The 21,047-nt window shown below is 40.2% G+C and overlaps 1 protein-coding gene across 2 annotated transcripts in view; it reads left to right on the top strand.

Moving 5' to 3' along the window:
- The window catches only part of FTO (FTO alpha-ketoglutarate dependent dioxygenase), a 339,023-nt gene that overhangs the window by 131,128 nt on the left and 186,848 nt on the right, over positions 1 to 21,047 (top strand). For both annotated transcript variants that reach the window (XM_019732370.3, XM_074314872.2), the window contains 3 exons: positions 4,271 to 4,350; positions 11,102 to 11,245; positions 16,573 to 16,692. In XM_019732370.3, the coding sequence (XP_019587929.3) occupies positions 4,271 to 4,350; positions 11,102 to 11,245; positions 16,573 to 16,692 (344 nt within the window). The remainder of the gene's footprint in view (positions 1 to 4,270; positions 4,351 to 11,101; positions 11,246 to 16,572; positions 16,693 to 21,047) is intronic.

Raw genomic sequence — 21,047 nt, 5'->3', positions numbered from 1 at the left:
CGTCTTTTAAAGCTAGGAATGTCTTTTTAGTACATCCTTTGACAAGCACAATCCATGGAGCTCGAGCCATATTTATAGACTTCGGGTTTTAGATAAATGAGATGCTCTTAAAGGAAAATTACAGGGGTCTTTCTAAGAGTCATAAAGGATTAGAGACAGTTGGGAGCAATTTCAAAAAGAGTTGTTTGATGAGAGAGTTGCCAAGGATTTCCATAAATACGGTAAAAACCTGAGTGTTACCTGAAATGCTGTGTTCTCCACTTGACCTGCGTCAGGTTTAGCCGCCCTCCCTCTGTGGAACAAAAGCCCTTCACAGATCTGTTCATTAAGATGATTGTTTCTCCTTATGATGTCTCTGGGTCCTATTATCGATGACGTAGGAGCAGTTAGACTTTTATTTGAGTAGGTAAAGATGAGACTGGCATTTATGTCTGTCTTAGAAATTGTTTCAAATCTATATGGGAATCTGCCCTGGGGGAACCTCCTCCAACCTCTGCTTGTTTGTTTGACTCTGAAACCCCCTGTAGGCAAAACCGTCTGGACCAGCCCAGAATTCTGGAATGTCTTGAAAGAGCTGGAGAAGAGAGTGGCATCCAGCCTTCCTCAGGCCGTAGCCCCACTTCTGAGCCCTGGCCTACAGAGACTGGGTCAGCTTCGCTCCTGTCTGTTAGCCTTCCTTGTCGCCTTTGTATTTGCATTTCAAACTCCAGATATATCCCGGATGTCATCATCCCCACCTTTCATTGCATTTTTAAAATACTGTTTATGCAATCTCCTAATGTTTTGTGACTTACTCACCATCATCAGTTGTTCCTGTGAAAACCCACAAAGTTGCTCTTTGTTTCTCTCTTTCCCTCACTTCATGTATCCAGTCTGTTAGCAGGTCCTATTGTTTTCCCCTAAACTCTGAATCTGGTCACAGCTCACCATATCCCCTCACCGTGTCACTGTCAACTCCTGCTGCATGGATTCCTGCAACAGCTTCCTGACTGGTCTTCCTGCTTCAAATCGGGGTCCCTTTCAGTCCTCTCTCTTTTCTATAAAGCTGCCACAGTGGCCTATGTTAAACTTAGCTCACAGTTTTTCCCTGCTTAACATTTTCTAAAGGCTTCCCACGTTGTATCTGTAATAAAACCCCAAATTCCTACCACGACCAACAGAGATGTCCCGAGTCTGTTCAACTTCCTGGCTGCGTCTTGCCCACCAGGCTACCCTCTCGCTGGTCTGCCTTCTTTCGCGAGCACAGCAAGCTCATGCCCACTTCCATGCTTGGCTCCCTCTGTTTCCTCTGCCTAGACATCTCTCCTCCCAGAACTTAGCATCGCAGGCTCCTCACCGTTCCCATCTCATCTCAGCTTCCACGTCACCCGTGCAGGCTGTGTATGAAGAGTACACTATTCCGCTCTGCCCCTGCTGACGCTTAACGCTTGTTAGATTATCCTTTATTTTCTCCATAGCACTTCCCATCTGAATTTCTTGTCTGTATCTTCTCCATTATAATCTAACTGCCATGAGAGAAGAGATGTTGTTTTGTTCACTGTGCAGATGCTTCCCCAAATATTAAATTAAGTAATGCAAATAAGAGTTTTCCTTTGCTGTGAGAACACTCAGGGCGAATAACTTTGTATAGTGACATAACTGCATATGAGTATATTACTGGTCTTAAGATGGGGAGCGAGGCAGTCTTAGAGATGTTTTCTGAAGACTTTTCAGTTGATATTGAAAAAAAAAAAAAGATGATTTTTTTAGAGCAGTTTTAGGTTCACAGCAAAATTGAGCAGAAAGTACAGAGAGTTCCCGTCTACCCCTGACCCCACTGTTCTTCCCACTAATATCAACATCCCCACCAGAGTGGGACATTTTTTACACTCAGTGAACCTACATTGACATGTCATTATCACTGAAGTCTATATTTTACATTAAAGTTCACTCTTGGTGTTGTATATTTTATAGATTTTAAAAATGTATTATGACATTTATCTACCGTTATTGTACCATGCGGAATAGTTTCATTGCCTTAAAAATCCTCTGTAATCCTATTCATCCTCTTCCCTCTACCCCCAGCTCCTGGCAACCACTGATCTTTTTACTGTCTCCATAGTTTTATCTTTTCCAGAGTGTTGTATAGTTGGAATCATATGGTATATGTAGCCTTTTCAGATTGTCTTCTTTCACTTCGTGATACACATTTAAGTTTTCTCATGTCTTTTCATGGCTTGACACCTCATTTCCTTTTAGTGCTGAATAATATTCCATTGTGTGAATGTGCCATAGTTTATATCCAGTTGCTGGATGATCTCCTTGAGTTCTTACGTCCTTATTGATTTTTGCCCTCATGATCTGTCCATTTCTGAAAGGGGACGTTGATGTCTCCAACTACAATAGTGGATTTGTCCATTTCTCCTTGCTGTTCTATTATTTTTTGGCCTCACATATTTTGATGCTTTGTTATAAGGCCCATATACCTTAAAGATTGTTATGTTTTCTGGGAGAATTGACCCCTTTGTCATTAGGTAATGTCTTCCTTTATTCCTGATGATTTTCTTTGCTTGGAAGTCTGCTCTAGTTAAAATTCATTTAGGTAGTCCAGCTTTGTTTTAATTACTGTTAGTGTAGTAAAGTTTTCTCCAGCTCTTTACTTTTAATCTGTATTTGCCTTTATTTTTAAAGTGAGTTTTTTGTTGACAAAATATAGTTGGCTCTTGTTTTTTTTTTCATCCAATCTGACAATCTCTGTCTTTTAATTGGTGTATTTAGATCATGGATGTTTAAAGGTATTATTGATGTAGTTGGGTTAATGTCTACCTCATTTGTTAATGTTTTTTTATGTGTTGCCCTTGTTCTTTGTTCTTATTTTTCCTCTTTGGCCATCATTTCTTCAAATATTTTTTTCTGTCATCATCCATCCCCTGAAAGTCAAATTACATTTATGTTAAACTGCTTATTAGGTCATAAGTCTCATAGGTCATGGATGCTCTTTCATATTTTTTGTACTCTTTTTTCCTCTGTATGCTTCATTTTGGGTAGTTCCCATTTCTGTGTGTTCTAGTTCACTGATCTTTTCTTCTGCAGTGTCTAAAGTGCTGTTGAATTCATTCAATATGATATTTTCTTTCAGGTACTATGTTTTTCAAAAGTTCATTTTATTTCTTTATATATGTGTGAAAGACAGTAAAGATATATTTATCTTATGTATTATATACAGAGGGTGCCAAAAATGTATACACATTTTAAGAAAGGAAAAAACTGTATTAAAATTGTAATATTCAATATATACTGATAACAAAAGATGAATACAAGTCACATTTGACTACTGCAATTACAAGAGGTGCTCAAAGTGGTAACCATCAGTGTAATTTTAATACAGTTTTTTCCTTTCTTGAAATGTGTGTGCATGTCTTTGGCACCCTCTGTATATTAAAAAATCACCCTTCTTGGTATCTTGGTAAGAAGCTTCTGTTGCCTACATGGGAACTCTGTTGCTGGGGAACAGTCCTCTTCATTTCTCTTCTTTGTAATACAGGAAGTGATGTCCTAATGGAGGTGATACAGATTTTGCCTGACATGTGGCATCATTTCTTAGAACACACAACAACTCGGCCATTGGTTTCTCTCCCACTGCATGTGGTTTTAGGCATATTCTTCAGCTGATGAATTCACCACCTACTTCACTCTTGGGTTGTGAATCCGTAAGCTTGAACTCTGTTGGGAGAGCCAGAGCTTTGCAACATGCTGAGTTGGTTGGTTTGTTGCCTGGAAAATTGTTAGGGCAAAATTGATAGTTTGATTGGGGAGAGAAAGACAGATTTGCGGATGAAAGATGTTCAACATCAAATAATGTGAAAGAATGTTGGCTTATTCTGAAGGCACAGGTAGAATTAGGTATATCAAAAGAAAGAAACAGAAGTTCAACCGATAAATAGTAAACTTTGTGACGAGTGGTATCATAAGATTACAAATACGTAAGGTAACCCGTAGATCTTGTTTGCTAAGGACAGTACTGTTTTACACCAGTTGTCCTGGAATAATTATTAATAAAATCCCCTTTCACTCTTAAAAGTGTCATGGTTTTGATGATCATTTTGTTTATAAAGAATGGTTTAAAGACTACAAAGCAATTGTTAATTCCTTGAATTCCTATTGCCGTTCTTCTTGAATGATGGATTTACTGTTTATTTTGCATTTTAGTTTAATAGTACATAGTGACTAATAAGTGCTAAGTATGTGTGTGGGTGTTTTTTTATTTTAATTTTTGGTATTTTTCCTGCAGATGATCTCAATGCCACCCACCAACACTGTGTTTTGGCTGGTTTACCACCTCGGTTTAGTTCCACCCACCGAGTGGCAGAGGTAAGTGTAAATAAAAATATGATTCAAACTTAATTGGATGTGGCAGAAGTGGTGGAATAAGCAATTTATCATAGAACTTTGGAAGAGTATTTGATAGGAAAATTGCTTCCATCTAACTTGACTTTAGCCTCTATTAACTTACATTTTTAGCTTTGAGTTGTGTTGGATAGTTTTAAAAAGTATATTCACAGCGTGGGATAAGTATATTTTGCTTCTTTGGGGTTATGTTTCTTGGAGAAGGTAAATGCCCTTGGCATGTGTTGCTAGTTAGAGATTTTCTAAGGGGTTTGTATCTGTCAAGGTCAAGGGCAGGAGATGGCCAAAAGGAAATGGAGCAGATTTGTGTGCTTGTGCATGTGTTAGCTGTGATTGGGCTCAGATGGTTGAGAATTTACATTTCCCTTAACTTTCGGTCAGGCTTCTGGGCATGTGAATGTAAATTAAGGAGAAAGTTACAGTGCTGCCAAAATCTTCTGAGCTCCCCAGTTGTGTTCATAACCCAGGCTTTATTGCGAAATTCTGCCACCAGTTGGAGTGGCCGATGGTCAGCCCATTAGACTAGTTCAGTATAGAAACTCAAGAGATAAAGAAGACTTAGTAGTCACCTTGGGTTACTGTGCGCTCAGTTGGGAAGGATTCCAGAGAGCAAGGGAATAATCGTGAAAAGGATTACAGGTTTACCTCTTTCCGAGCTTGCTATCTGTGTTTTACTTTACAGTTTGCCTTTTTATCTTATCACGGGAGACCAGTGTGAGAGAGTTGGGCAGAAAGGATACCAGAAAAGTGGCAGGGAAGCACAAGCCCGAGACTTTTTCAGTCCTCAGACTGTGTGGGTCTGTAAGGCAATGTCATGTCTTTTGGTCATTAAGTAGCTTTTCTGGTGGACTGGCCAGTTGTTATGTGGCAGAGAGGGCATGTGTGCCTGTTTCAGTCAAGATGCCAGCAAGCCCATCAAGCATTCCTTCCTCCCTTTATCCTTATCGTCCTTTCTTTTCTCTTTCCTTCACTCGTTCATCTAAATATTTGAGTGTCTGTTGTGTGTTCAGCAGACTGCAGCCTTGAGAGACAGAGCCATCAACATGACAATTATGGCCACTACCTTTGTGGAACTTCCATTTTAGTTGGGGAGATAAATAGTAAGCAGATAAACACAGAAATAATTATCTTAGAGACTTACTTGTGTAAGTAAATTCTGTTACGAAATTGGGAAAGATGGGAGAGAGGGAGGGAAAGAGAGAGGAAGACAAGAAGGAAGGCAAGGGACGGTGAGAGGAATGGAAGGAGGGAGCAGTGAGTAAGCATTTATATAACATCTAATATGTGCTTTGTATTGTACAAAAATATACTTCATTTTCATACAATGCAGGATGTTGCAGGCATCTGCCTTTCTAGCGATAACCCTCCCAAGTGTCCTTTTCTTCTGGATCAGTTGGAGTGTGTGATTACCTGTGTATCCTTGCAGCTTTTAAAATCTAATCTGGAAGAGTAGACAAGCTGGTTAGTGCTGTGCTCAGAGGGCTGTACAAAACGATGCATACAAAGTTTGGGAAAACATACTCGATGAGGATGACAATCACCTACTTCATAGGGTTCTTCTGAGGATTAAATGAGTTAATACATGTTATTTTTTTAGAACAGTGCTGGGGTAGAGTATGCATTCAGAGAATGGTGGCCACTACTACTATTAAATTACTACTATTACTGCTACTACTAGTAGTATCTTTTTTTTATTTAATTTATTGGGGTGACAATTGTTAGTGAAATTACATAGATTTCAGGTGTACAGTTCTGTATTACATCATCTATAAATCCCATTGTGTGTTCACCACCCAGAGTCAGTTCTCCTTCCATCACCATATATTTGATCTAGTAGTATCTTTTTTATTTATCCCAATGGAAAACTAATAGGAGATGGGAACAACCAGAGCTCTGTATGGAATGCTATTCTGTCTCCATTTATACACCAGCATATACATAGTAGTAAAGCAAGAGACGTTAAGTCATCAGTGAGTCTTGATTGTAAGAGTTGCTGTTGATTGAAAGTACTACTCAGAAGAAGGGAAGTAATTTCAGTTCACCCATCCATTCTGCAAATGTTCATGTTCAAGCTCTTCTCTTAGGCACTTGTGAACAGGAATGGTTGACACAGTCAGTGTCTTCAAGCCGCTTTCAGTCTAAGAGTAGGCAGAGTGCAGAATAGAGAGTAGCAAACAGCGTAAGGATTCATGGATGAGATGACATGGAAGGCTTCAGCGTGTAGGAGTTGGGGGATTTTAAGATATTTTAGACAGCTAATGGGGTGAGGACTCGGGTGGGAATCCTGTGATCGGGATGGGATGGAGATGCACAGGGAATACTGAGTGGCTGTGCTTTAACTGGATACCAGGCTGTCACAGAGGGAGTGTGGGCAGCGAAGGCTGATGCCTGAATGGGGCCAGATTGTGAGAGATCTTGAATGTCAGTCAGATCAGGTGTTTGGGCTTAAGGTGGTTGGCAGGTAGGATATTGATTATTTTCTTGGTAGTGACATATTGGAAGCATCATCTGGTAGTTTTTTAATTGGTATACTTTCTGGAAAGCTATGTGGGGATATGTGTAAAGCACCATAAAATATTTGTATCTTTGATCTCATAACACTGTTTTTGGAATCAAACCTAAGAAAAATTTAAAAGAAGTGTAAAGATGTTTCTCTAGCATGATTAATAGTACTGCAGAGTTGGACAGAACCTTAATGCTTTTATATCATGGGACCAGTTAATTAAATGATGGAATATCAGCTCAGTGAGCAGCCATTGAAAATGGTAGTTTTGAATATTTATGTACAAACAGTGAACAACAGCATATACTTTGAATCATCGCATAAAAATAATTAAAATAGGGCCGGCCCGGTGGCTCAGGGGTTAGAGCTCCATGCTCCTAACTCCGAAGGCTGCCGGTTCGATTCCCACATGGGACAGTGGGCTCTCAACCATAAGGTTGCCAGTTCAATTCCTCAAGTCCCGCAAGGGATGGTGGGCAGCGCCCCCTGCAACTAAGATTGAACACGGCACCTTGCGCTGAGCTGTCGCTGAGCTCCCGGATGGCCCAATTGGTTGGAGCACGTCCTCTCAACCACAAGGTTGCTGGTTCGACTCCCGCAAGGGATGGTGGGTTGTGCCCCCTGCAACTAGCAATGGCAACTGGACCTGGAGCTGAGCTGCGCCCTCCACAACTAAGACTGAAAGGACAACAACTTGACTTGGAAAAAAGGCCTGGAAGTACACACTGTTCCCCAATAAAGTCCTGGTCCCCTTCCCCAATAAAATCTTTAAATAAATAAATAAATAAATAAATAAATAAATAAATAAACCACTGTCAAAAAAAAAAATAATTGAAATAGGGTAAGGTGGTAGGATTATGTTTTCATCTTATTTAAAAACTTTTATTTCACCTTGTTTTATTGCTTTCAATAATAGAAGAGGGAAAAGACGTTTCTTCCCAACACTAAAGTTACATTATTGTTTCCTTCAACAGAAAGGGAAAAATATCCACACAACTTTATAGCACGCAGTTATTCGACAAATGTCCTCTCCCTACACACCAACATCACATGTCTTATCTGTGTCAAACAAAATGACGTGTGATTTGCTGCCTATTCACAGTAGGGAGGAAACAGATTGTCTTAAGGAAATGATGTTCTGAAATGTATTTCAGTTAATCAGAGAAGAAGTCTATTCAGTTCTTCGGTTGCATATGGCTAGAGTATGTCTGATGCCTCTCACCCTTTATTTCATTTCAGTTTTTTTCTGGTTGTTACAGAATGTTCCTGGGACTCAACACAGAATATCTATTTTTTTTAATTTAAATTTTATGTATAATTATATTTTGAATAAGCAGTTACTCAAATGGTTCAAAACTGAAAAAGTACCTAAGCGTATACAGTTAAAGTCTCTTTCTCCCCAAGCCAACCATTTCCTTCTCCCCAGAGGCAACCAGTGTTATCAGATTCTTGTTGTCTTTTCAGTGATATTTAATACATATGTAAGCAAATACATATGTAAGTTAACAATTTTTTTTATACAAAAAAGAGCCTACGCTACACACGGTTGTGCTCTATTTGTTTTGTTTTATTTCAGTAGATCTTGGTGAGAATTACTTATCAATATGTAATTCTTACCTAAGAGTAGGCAGTGGTTGGTTTTGTTTGTTTGTTTGTTTTTTGTTTTTTTTTTAGCTATGATACCAAAAGCACAAGCAACCAAAGAAAAAATAGATAAATTGGACTTCATCAAAGTTAAAAACTTTTATGCTTCAAAGGATACCATCAAGAAAGTGAAAAGACAACCCACAGAATGGGAGAAAATAGTTGCAAATTCTGTATCTCACAAAGTGCTCGTATCTGGAATATATAAAGAATTCTTATCACACAAAAATTAAAAAGCTAATCCAGTTTTTTAAAATGGCAAAGGATCTTTTCAAAGGACAGCTCTCCAGAGAAGATATACAAATGGCCAATAAACACATGACTATGCTCAACATCAGTAGTCATCAGGGAAATGCAAATCAGAACCCCAACACCTCATACCCACCCCAGCAGCTATGATTATATTATAATCATAATCACAGTAACAGGTGTTAGCGAGGACGTGGAGAAATGAGAACCCTCACATGCTGCTGGAGGGAACGTAAAATGGTGCAGCCACTTTGCAGAAGAGTCCGGCACTCCCTCAGGAGGTTAAATACAGAATGAGCCTCTGACCCAGCAATTTTATTCCTAGACACACACCCCAGAGAAATGAAAACTTGTCCATGATTGTTCGTGGTAGCTTGATTCCTAATAGCCAAAAAGTACAAACACCTCACAGGATCGTCACCTACTTACTTGAACGGATAAACAAAATGCAGCTTATGTACGCAGTTGCATGCTATTTGACAATAAAGGCAAATGGAGTGCTGCTGACACATGCGAAGACTTGGATGGACCTTGAAAACCTTATGCTACGTGAAAGGAGCCAGTCACATATTGTATGATTTAATTTAGGTGAAATATGCAGAATTGTCAAATCTGTAGACACAGAGGGCAATCAGTGTGCCCAGTCCTGGGAAGGTTAGTAGAAATGAGAGGGTGTGACTGCTTACGGGTACAGGGTTTCTTTTTGAAGTGATAAAAATATTTTTAAATTAATTGTCATGATGGTTGCACAACTCTGTGAATGTACTGAAAAACATTGACTTGTATGCTATAATGGGTGCATTTTATGACGTGAATTATGTCTCAGTAAAGCTGTTATTAAAAACAACAACAACAAAAAACAACCCTCAGTCCTGGTTATAGGTTCTCTATATTAGGTAAAATTCTAATCATCCAGAAAAAAAAAAACTATGTCTCCCTTCTTTTTTTTTTTGACTGCAAGTATGGCTCCACGTAGTTCATTTAACTGGTCCCCTATTGATGGGAAATTTAGATTGTTTCCAGTCTTTTGTTACACTAAATGGCAGAGCAGTCAATAAGCCCTTAGGTAGGCTACTTCATACTTTGGAAAGTAACGGTGCAAGTAGAATATGTTTATAGACAGAATGTCATTTTTTAGAAATGTCGTAGGGGTGTCTGTGGGACAGAAATGAGTGGTAATTCGACTCCAGGTTTTCTTTTCTCTTGGTAGCAATTTGGAGCTGCCCGCCCTTGTGTTCCTAGCACACTGGGGCCTTCATACTAAAATCTGTCTTAGTCGAGCTTCTGTTTTTGGCACAGACTCTTTGTTTTTTTTCCCCAGGCTTGTTCATGTCACGTCGTAGTAAATGGCGGTAACTGTGCAAAGAAGTTTTGTACCAGGAAGTTAACCTTCGATGTTATTTCTAAGGGATCAGTCTAAGGGACAAATATTAAAATAAAAATACTTTAGGGATACATTTCCGACGCTGGGTCTAAAGGATATTTATAGCTTACTTGTTATCGTTCTAGGAAATCATGTCATTATCAAAACAAACGGATGCGTACTCCACCTGCGTCCTCTTCTTTTCTGACATAAGATCCTTCAAAGCAGGGGCTTTGTTCATTTGACCCATTTTGCTCCCCCAGACCGAGAGGGTTGAACGAGTTATCTGTGCCCTTGCTGATACCTGGGTTCTAAGTCATGCTTTTGAACGTGCCTTGAGGACCTGAGCCACATCGTCTCCATTATTGGAAGAGTCTATCCCGCCAAGGACTGCAGTTGCCTAGTGCATGCGTTTTGCAGAAAAGGAAAATGAGTTCTTTGCCCTGCATTTATAACTTCACTTTTTTTCTCCTCCTGCCATTACTGTTGTCTGTTGTGTACTTTTGAACCAGGTCTATACTCAGGTTGCCTTTCTTTTCCATTGTTAGGTTCAGGGCACTTGAGATAAAATCAGTGTCCTTGACTTGTTGGTTAATTAGTTATTCACTCAATGACTACTTATTAAGTTTCTGGGACATGTAGGACTCGGTTCTAGGATTGGGGCCTTAGCCTGAGGGAGCGCACTGTTTCGTAGAGATATGAGGCCTACATCGTATCATTAGAGATATGAGGCCAACATCATAAAGGAAAACCAGCAGGATGAGTGGTCCAGGTGAGGCCACGCTGGCAGCACAGAGCCCAGTGAGCCACTACAGTCATTCTTAAGGAGTATAGGCTGAGCTGTAAGGGTGACAGGTGAATGTGCAGAAAGGGGACAGATGTGTACCACCCTAGGAAGGGAGGCTTGGTGAACTTGGAGCTTACTTATAATCTTGACTGCTGGTCTGTCTCTGCAGTGCTCGACGGGAACCTTGGATTATATCTTACAGCGCTGCCAGGTGGCTCTGCAGAATGTCCGTGAGGAAGTGGACAGCGGTGATGTCTCTTTGAAATCCTTGGAGCCTGCAGTTCTGAAACAAGGAGAAGAAATCCACAATGAGGTGAGGATTATGAACAGCGAAGCCTCTGAGATCCTATTCTACTTGCAAGCTTACCAGTTATTCTGCCTTGTTTCATGTGGGTGGAAGACATGAGACTCCTAGGTCAGAGACAAAGGACGGTTTGTTACTTACAGCAGTAGCTAGAGTATCAGCATTTTTGCGCCAGTTTTCCAAGCCTCTGTTTCCACAGGGCAGTGCAAAGTGGGCCAGATAACCCCACATGGGCGCATAGAGGGGTTGCCTTATAGGAGAGGAACCTGAACTAAGTGAACCCAAATGTTTTATAATAGATCGTAAGCATGCCTGTCCTCTGCTCCAAATCAATACACTGTCTTTATCCTCTAAGTCTGTTAGCAAACCTGCCCTTCGTTCTGGCAGGAGAAACTGTATCTTCCAGGGCTTTTCACTCTACAAACATCCACGCAATGAGAGTCGGAAACAAAGGACAGTCAGTGCCTTGCTTACAAGCCATGCAGAAATACAAGAGACCCAAGAAGAATAGTCTCCCAACACATCTAAGGGGAATTGAGGGTGGATCCTAGGAGCAAGTGTCAGCGCTTTGCCTTTTATTTAGTCGTTAGAATTCTGCAGTCTGTGAGACCAGCAGGTCCGGACCCCGTGAGTGAGTTTCACAAACTTTGCTGTTCTCTTGAAGACCTTTTTGGCTACATCTTTGGACCACATATATTTTTGTCTATTTAATACATTTTAAAATCAACTCATTTTTTACTAAATGCAATTCTTTAAAAAGGAAGCTTTATATTGCCACTTTAAGTGGAAAGCCAGCATCAGTAGCCAAAAGAAGAAGTAACTAGAAAAAGCAGAGCCAGTGAAAATGGAGCAGTGTTATTAAATTCCAGCAGATGTGTTACTGGGAGAAGGCTCTGAGCCTAAAGTCTTCATTCTTCCCATTAAGATGGGAGATAGTGTATTACTTCATATATATTCTAAAAGTCACTGAATTCTATGTATGAAGTGGGTGAATTTTATGGTGGGTAAATTACACCTCAAAAAAAAAAAAAAAAAAAAACCCTATTAAAAGGAGAAAAGAGTTTGCCAAGTGGTAGAGAATTGCTGAAGATTATCACCAATCTGAGACTTTCTCTTTGGTATCATTAGAAGGATTGATGGAGAATTTGGAATGCAAAATACTCTCATCCACTTCAATAAATAATTACTGACCATGTGCCAAGCATTCTTCTGGGTGTTTCAGTATATACTGGTAAAGAAAATAGACATTCTTGTTTAGGGAGGGGACAACAAATAATAAACATAACACATGGGTTAATGATATAGTATGTTAGATGTGATAAGTGCTACACAAAAACCAAACAGAGCAAGGCGATGGAGATGGAGAAAATTAGAGTACATCCCCACTGATAAGATGTCCTTTGAGCAGAGGCATGAAGGAGGTGAGGAATGAACCATGTGGATATCAGAGAACAGGAGGAACAGTGTTTTGAGTAGAGGAACAGCCACTGCAAAGAGAGACTTCCGGTTCACAGACCAGTTAAGGGGCAGTCTGATTTGAGGGGCGGGAGTGAGGCTGTGAGTTAGAGGAGACGCGGTACCTTGAAGGTTTGAAGGCCCTGTGAAGGACAAGGTCTTTCCATTTTACTCTGTAGGGAATGGGGTGTCATGAAGGGATTTTGAGCAGAAGTAAACCTTCTGTTTCCCCAATGCCATCTAATCCCTTTAAAGAGATATTTAATGTCTTAGGAGTTGCTCCACAGTTTGTGAAACGTTGCCATAACCTCCAGACCCAAAGACAGAGAAATTCTGCCTTTCAGGGGAATTACAACCACTTCCAGTGCTAAGTTGGCCCCAGGATTGGCGTTCTTTCCTTCATTGTGCCCCATCGCTGTCCCCCTTCTCTCCCATCAGCCCTTGCTAGAGACATTGCCGGTAGCTAGAACTTCAGGGAAGATAAGCATTGTGGGCCTGGTGACCTCCCTGAATTAGACGTGGGAGCCGTTACGTCTTTCTCCATATTTGTAGTGAAACAATTCTGATCTGGAAATGTAGGTACGTCCTTTTCTAAAAAGCTTGCATTTGATGAGTCAGGCTGGCAGAATGGGTGCTCCCTTTAATATCCCGCAGGAGCTATTTTTTTCTCCCCTGTCCTTTCTGGTCTTAATCTGTGACTGCGTCACCATGGAGGGGTGTTGGGCCACAGTCAGCCGCTGCCCTGCTGATGGTTTGTCCCTTCCTGTTGCCCCCATGGCTGTGAGCCCCCCGGAGGGACTGCACTCTGGAGAAGGGATGAAGACCCTACTCCGGTCACGGCTGGAACTTTATCAGTCCGTCAGTGTGGTTAGGCTGGTTTCATTCAGCCCTGAAGTAATAGGGCTTCTGCTCTGAGTCCTTCACCTTTGGGTTTTGTGCAGTGTCTACCCTGCAGCTTTCCTTTGGGGAGAAAAAATACCTGCTTTTTCTTTTTTCTTTTCTTTTCTGTTCTTTTCTTTTTTCTTTTCTTTTCTCTTTTTTCTTTCTGTAACTCAAACTTTGAATCAAGAAGCTGGAAAAAATTTTTTTGGCTTCCTTAATTAATTTTAACTAAGGAGCCAACTACTTCTCTTGGCATTCGGGGAGCTGGTGAGGGTGGCATTTGATTACAATCCTGTAATATTTTTGCCCACAACATTAAAATGAAAAAGTCAGGTTCTGGAGTTGAGTAAAATGCATGCCAGTGGGTTTGATGCCCACAAAGATTGTATCTCACGGGCAATACTTTCACTCAAGAATACAACTCTGTTGGGAGTAAGTCCTCTCAGTTTTGAATGTTTCTGACTGGCTTCAGGGAGTGAGGGGTGGGCATGAGAAGTTAGAACTTGTCACTGCTCAGAAAATGTCCTAAGATTGTGACATCCTTGAAGACAAGAAGTCCTAGGCCTTGTGGCCTTGTTCAGTTTGTATTCGTAGCATCTGGCAACCACATGGCACATAGTAGGCCGTTCATTATTAACCCACTTAATCCTCACTACAAATCTATGTGGTTATTATATAATTATCTTTATTTTACAGATGGTATGGCTGTTTGGTAGTGGAGCCCAGTTTTGAACTGGCTCCAGAGCCCTCTTTTTTAACTATGACATTGTCTGCCTTAAAAGAGAGTTGGGCATCTGCGGAAAAAGATGAAGTCATGATTTACTGAACAGGGCAGGGTCTTTCTTTGCCCTCTCGTCTATAGCAGAGTCTCCAGCTCTGCCCCTTTCCTTGTTTCTGAGTTTGAGTTTACAGAAATCCAGACTCTAGTGTGTTCTGAGAGGTTGACTGAGCTAATTCCCTCTGATCATCTGTTTTATTTCCTGGGATACCAAGGTTGCCAAGGCTGATGTGTTTTGTCCTCATCACTAGAAATAACCAGCCCAAAGATAGGAAAACTTCTTTTAAAAATCGTTTCCATTCTCCCTAACATAGGGCGTGATGCTTTGCTGGTAGGTTGTTTCTGTAGTGGGAACCAATTTCATGTGAAATCTATTAAAAAAAGAGCTCTTTTTGTTGTTGTTGTAATACGTAATGTTGTTAAACCTGTGTCTTCAGAGAAGTTGAACTACACACACTTGTATTTATTCTGCTTTCAAAGCAGTCAAGCTTACTTCTGTTAACCACTGTCTTTTAATACCACCGATAAGGTTTAGCAGCTATTGTCGTAATATTGTCTACATTCCTTTTTTTTGTTTAAACAGCTTTAACTGAAATCAGTCCTACATATCAAACAAACGTTTAGTTAATGTAAACTAAAACCCTTTCATATGACTTGGTGTTCTCGGGTTAGTTATTTGAGCCGTTTTCACCATTGTTAAATCTTTACAAGTTGCTTTTGTTTGCCTCATGCAAGTTCAATATGGATAAACAAAAAAATTCTTTGTGGTAACAGGTAAAGATTATAATAGCTCTGTGTCTGTATATGGAACATGATTACCTTAGCCAAACCCGATGACCTGACATTAAGCTGTGAAAGCGCTCCATTTCTTTAGAGGGCAGAGGTAGAAAGAGTTTGGGGGATGAATGGAGCTATACGTACTTTGATGGTAAAATTTAAATTTCAAGTTGAAGATGAGTGCTAGAAGACTTGGAAAATAGAGTGGAACCAATTTCTTACCCTTTCAAAGCTTTACTCAGCCTGTCATGTACATATGTGAGGATTATTTTAATTGCAGCAGGCAGAAAATGCAACCTGAACTTGTTTAAGTAAAAAGGGCTTCAGGAATAGCTCGATCAAGAGTCAGTTGATGTCACCAGGACCTGGTTTTTGTATATTCATCTTGCAGTCGCTTCCTGCTGTGTTGCCTCCATGCTTCCCACCCTGCAAAATGGTGGCAGAATCTTCTTCCTGTATCTTCTGACAGTCTATCGTCTCAAAACTTACTCTGATGGAACGTACGTCTGTAACCCCCAAACCCAATTCTGGGACTAGAGAAATGTGGTGGCCTGACTGGCTCAGACTCAGGTTGCACTTTGCACCCCTGGTATTAGAGCTGGAGCCCCACCCAGACCACATGGCCCGAGACTGGGGGAGGGGAGGGGTTATCAGGTGGGGTAGGGGGGGTTGGCTACCATAGAAGGAGGAAAGCTAACGAGACCAATAGTAGAAGTTTACCATAGTAGGTTCATAGGAAGGAAAGAAAGTTATTAGTGTCTTTCCTGTGCTTTGTACCTATTGTCATTTGCCCTAAGTTGAAACGTGAGCATTTGAATGGCTCTGTAGGTTTAATGTATGTGTGCCTCCATAATTCACTCTACGTTGTTTCGTTATATGGGTAGACGTTATCCCCTGCGCTCCCTGGCCCCTGGGTCAGCTCTTTTTTTGGCTGTACTATATTATTTATTTTATTTTTTTAAGTTAAGTATAGTTGGGTATGGTCTTTATTTATTTTAAGTCTAAGAAACTTAAAATTGGCATCTCATGTGTCTCCTTACTGTTAATGCTAGTCTTTAATAAAGGTGTCTCATAAAAACACAGTTTGCTTGATTTTGTCTTTCCCCTCATGCATAGTACAGGCTGCTGTACCCTTTAGGATCTGAGCATTTGTTGTCAATTGGTTTGTAATTCCCTCACGTCGGACTGATAAGTGTGACTGACCATCCCTGCCCAGCCTGACCTGGGCTGTCTTACTAAGATTTAAGACTCCGTTTTCCTTGACTTTGCGGAAATGCTCTGGAGACCAGAAGTTATATCGGGAACTGGTTCGGCTGAGCTTTTCTCACCTTTTCTCATCCTGTGGCTCTTCAGTTACTGGAGGAGAATTGAGTGACGAAGTTATTGTCCTTGATCGTCCATCACAAGGGCATTATAACCCCTGCCTTGTCTTCATGGTCCACAGGTCGAGTTTGAGTGGCTGAGACAGTTTTGGTTTCAGGGCAGCCGATACAGAAAATGCACCGATTGGTGGTGTCAGCCCATGACTCAGCTGGAAGAACTGTGGAAGAAGATGGAATCTGCGGTGAGTACTGGAGGTCTGCAACCGTCTTCTCGGGGATGTTGTGCAGTATAACTCCTCTGCTGCCTAATTTGCATAGGTAAATGCATATTTAATTATTCTAAATTACTGAGTTAGGTTACCTTTGGTAAGGTAATGGAACAGGCAGGATTTTCTCAGTACAGCCTCCATTCAGTTCGTGCACATCTTTTGAGCATTTCCTACATGTAAGGTGCCGTATTAGACACGTGCTGTCAAGTGACGATGAGGGGAGTGCAGTACAGCAAGAATGTCTAAAATTCGGTGGCATTTTTTTATGCACACGAGGCACTATTCTACAGGTTTTCCCTCTACTAAGTTTTAAAATTTTTGCAACAGTCCTATGAACTGCAGAAACTGTTATGAGCCTTACTTTACAGATGTGAAAACCGAGGCTTTAGAGAAATTAGTGCCTCGTCAAGGTCACTGAGTAAGTGGCAACGCCGGATCAAAACACAGGCTGTCTGGCTCTATAGCTCGTGCTCTTAACCACTACATCCAGTTTAACAAGGAGAGAGACTTGAATATAGCCAGGTGTTACATTAGCTAAAATGAAATCCTGTAATAGAGACTTTTTAAAAAATCACAGTCCAGAGGAGGGAGTATTAAATTCAGACTACTGGAACGGGAACTGTTGTGAAACAGCAGATGTGGCTTTCGGGGACCTTGGATGGGGAGGAATAGGGTCAGATAGGGCATTTGGAAAGGAATTTAGGCTCCAAGAACTGTAAACACGAGATCAGAAGTGGGATTTACAGTGCGACTAGAACAAGGAATATCAGAGGATGTAGCAGGAAATGTTGCTGGAAGGCAAGTTGAGGCCACATGGAGGTTGATTTAAGCCTTAATTTAACTAAGTAATAATAACAAATACTTACACGATACTTATTAAGTACCAGGCACTATTCTAAATGCTTTACATGTAACTTATGTAACTTTTATGACAACCTCATAAAGTAGGTGTTATTTTCCCCCATTTTACAAATGAGGACATTGAAACACATGAGGTCTACATCACTTCCTCTAGGTCATCCTACTATAAGTGGGCAGCTGGGATTTGAACTCAGGAAGGTTGGCTATAGGGTCGTGCCCTTCACCACCTCACTGTTCCACCTCCAAATAGTTGAATTTGGAATCTAGTGGAAAAGTGATAAAAGCCTGCTAAACTCTTGAGAGAGTGCCACTGCACAGACTTTGAAATGTGCTGGAAACAATGAACTCATCTGCAAAAATGGGTAGCTATTGCTAATCCCTCTTTTATAATAATGAAAATATCAAGTCACAACCCTGGAGGGACCCCAGTTTGAAAGTCTGCATCAGAATCCAGAAGTCTCTGCCTTCCAGACGTCTCCTCAGATCTTTAAACCATGCCTTTTCATTGATATAAGTCTGAGGAAGGAATGTTATAATCCTTCTTTTAGTGTACTGAGAGTATCACAAAATGGATTTCTCCAAAAAAACGAATCAATGCAAGAGTGTCGTAAAAATGACTTGCAGGTAATGAAAAGTTCATGCCTAAATCTCCTTAGTTAGTTCTATTCCTAAAATTAGCCTGGATGGAGTGTGCTCCATTTTTATGGGATAGATATATAAAGGCAGCTTCAGTTTCAGGCAATTTTTTTGTTGTTTTGTTTTTCATTCTGGTTTTGTCCGTTTACATCTGAGTTAGAACTTATTTATTTGCTGAACCTTGACTCGAAGACATGAGCTGGACTTTGGGACTGTAATTTTACAACGCTATGAATTAGAGTTGGCAAACAAATAAGAAAGGAACTCACTGACGATTATGTCAAAAATGGTTTTCCATTGCTTTTGTTCAAGCTGTTTCTTTCTTTTGATTTTTAAGAGAAATCTTTGGTATCGTGAGTTTCTCAGTGATGTTCATGATGAATTCATGTAAAAGATTTAGTTATAATGGTTTTTTTTTAATTTGGGGGCGATGGCACTTTAGATGGAATGTCTTCTAGTTACTTTATAAACGCTCATGTGAAAATGCTGAAAAGAAGAGCAATCTTGGGAATTCTGCGGAGTGAGTTTCCTTGCAGCCGGTGTGGCATTACTCAGTGTCCCGAGTGAAATGAATGGCCTCAGTGTCTGTCCCTGAGCCTCAGGATGATGCTTATCAGCAGAGTGGAGGCTTGGGCCAAGATAAAAGGGATGGTACTTCTAAATTAAATCTGAGCATCGCTTCAAGCCTTTTTTAATGACTTTTAACAAATGCATCATAATTTATTTTCGCCATTGGAGGAGACAGAGGAGAATAATCACTGGGAATGTCTACGGGTCTGGCTCTGTGCGGTGCCATCTGGTTTTCGTGGACTCAGGGTGGAGCTGGCACTGGCTGCTGCGATTCCGGCTTTGTACTCAAACCCACCTCATATTTTTTCAGTCGCGAACAGTAGGGGGCAATGTTGAGCTACCAGTTGGAGGCCCCCAGCCGCTCGCCTTTCAGGAAAATGCATACAAATGTACCATTAACTGTCAAGAATTATCCCCGTTGCTTCAAGTTAGCTGTAATCTCCAAGATTCCATAACACAGGAAATCAGTTGTGGGTTAACAAATTCAACAGCAATTTAACATAAAAAGTGCAGTGTTTGGTGCACATTTGGATTCTATAGAATTAGACTAATCTAAACGGCATTTCTGAATGTACTCACTTTGCTTCCAGGGAATATATTACTCAAAATTATTATCCGTTTAGACAAATGATTCTTCTTTATCTTTATGCTTTTTTTTTTTTTTTTTTTTGAATTGTAAAATCGTGTGTGTTGTGGAAAGACTTCTCTAATTGATGTATTTTTTTCTGTTCTGTAACATAGCATTGATCTCTTTGGGCGAGGAAATAAAACAGAAAACCTCAGGCAATATGTACATTACTTTTCACCTTTTGCTTATGAGTAAAGCAACCTCTGACAGCCCTTGTATCAGGGAAGAGACCTGTGTTGTAATTTCTCTCTGTCTTGGTGTTCTTTTTTTCACTTTGTGGTCGGACGGTGTAGTCTCAGGTAGGATATAGAAGAAGAATGGAAAATGAGCTTTGAAATTGCGTTTCTTCCATTAATGGTAATTGCTTCACATGTCATAACCAGTCACATATTTCAAACAGTTGAGTCAGCCGTCTCCAGAGCTCCCCTAGCCTCGACTGCCTACTCCCTGTTGCAGCAAGCACCGTTTTTATCACACTGTTTATTCTTGCCACTTCTCTCCCCGAGGATAGTTTTACTTTGTGCCTGCTCTTGTGATGTAAATGTTAAACCTTATATTTGAATGACATTCTGATAAAATATCACATTTTCCCTGAATATTACCTCATGAATTAAACCCAAAGCAACATAACCCTTTCTTATAACCCAGGAATTTAGTCCAACCTTTCCTCTCATTTTGCTCTCTATTCAGGAAGGTATTATAATACTGTAATACTATTCAGATATGTGTATTTTATTTTATTTTTTTAAACCACCCCCCCACCCCACATCTGAGATTACTGTATTATGAGGAGACACTACAGGATAAGAGAGAGTTACCATTTGAAAGAAACTGTACAAGCTTTGCTTTCTGGGTAAAGAGAAATATGAAAAGCCGAAATCTCCTGTGAGGTGAGGAAGTCTTGCTGTAGCCAGAGATTCAATGGATAGGCCATTTGTCTCTCAGGGTCTGGTATCGCGCTTTGCAAAACTGACATTTATTTTACCTATAAAATGTTTTAACACTGTCAAATTCACAGTGATCCAGAAAAGACTGCTAGGTGTGATGTCCTCTAAATTGATGACATTTACTCATTTCCTTTTGACCTTAAAAAAAAAAAAAAAAAAAGGTCAATTTGGTATAATCCATGGAAATTTTCTAGAAGAGTTTCATTTTCTAGAAGAGTAAACATTTTCAGAAGTACTGATGATTTATAATGGAGAGAAATATCTTCATGCTTTTTTTCATTGCTTTTTCTCTTTTTGAGGAGAAGAGTAGCTCCTGATCACTTTGAATATTTAGAATTGCACTTCCTGTCTTGACAGTTCCTGTGCTGGGATTGCAGTGCATTTATTTATATGGCAGTTGGCCTTCATAAGCTTTATTGACTTCAGTGAGTAGGAGCCAAGGCTGGATTATTTTAATGTATCCGTTTTGAAACAGTGTAAAACACAACATATAATTATGTTAGGTAAGCCATAGGCTACTTTTAATTTTACCCATTTATGTTAAAATTTGGCACAGGAGAACAGCAGAGAGATGTGGAAAATGAGTAGGTGTTTTATTTTAATACTGTTACCTGTCTCTTGTCGTTCAAGTTTTAAAAGAGAATGTGAAGGTTGTCCTTTACAAGTCAGTAGTAATAGTTTAATTT

The sequence above is a fragment of the Rhinolophus sinicus genome, chromosome 8 (genome assembly GCF_057876585.1).
Source record: "Rhinolophus sinicus isolate RSI-liver-muscle chromosome 8, RSI-T2T, whole genome shotgun sequence".
Lineage (NCBI taxonomy): Eukaryota > Metazoa > Chordata > Mammalia > Chiroptera > Rhinolophidae > Rhinolophus > Rhinolophus sinicus.
This window is presented reverse-complemented; position numbering and strand designations above follow the sequence as displayed.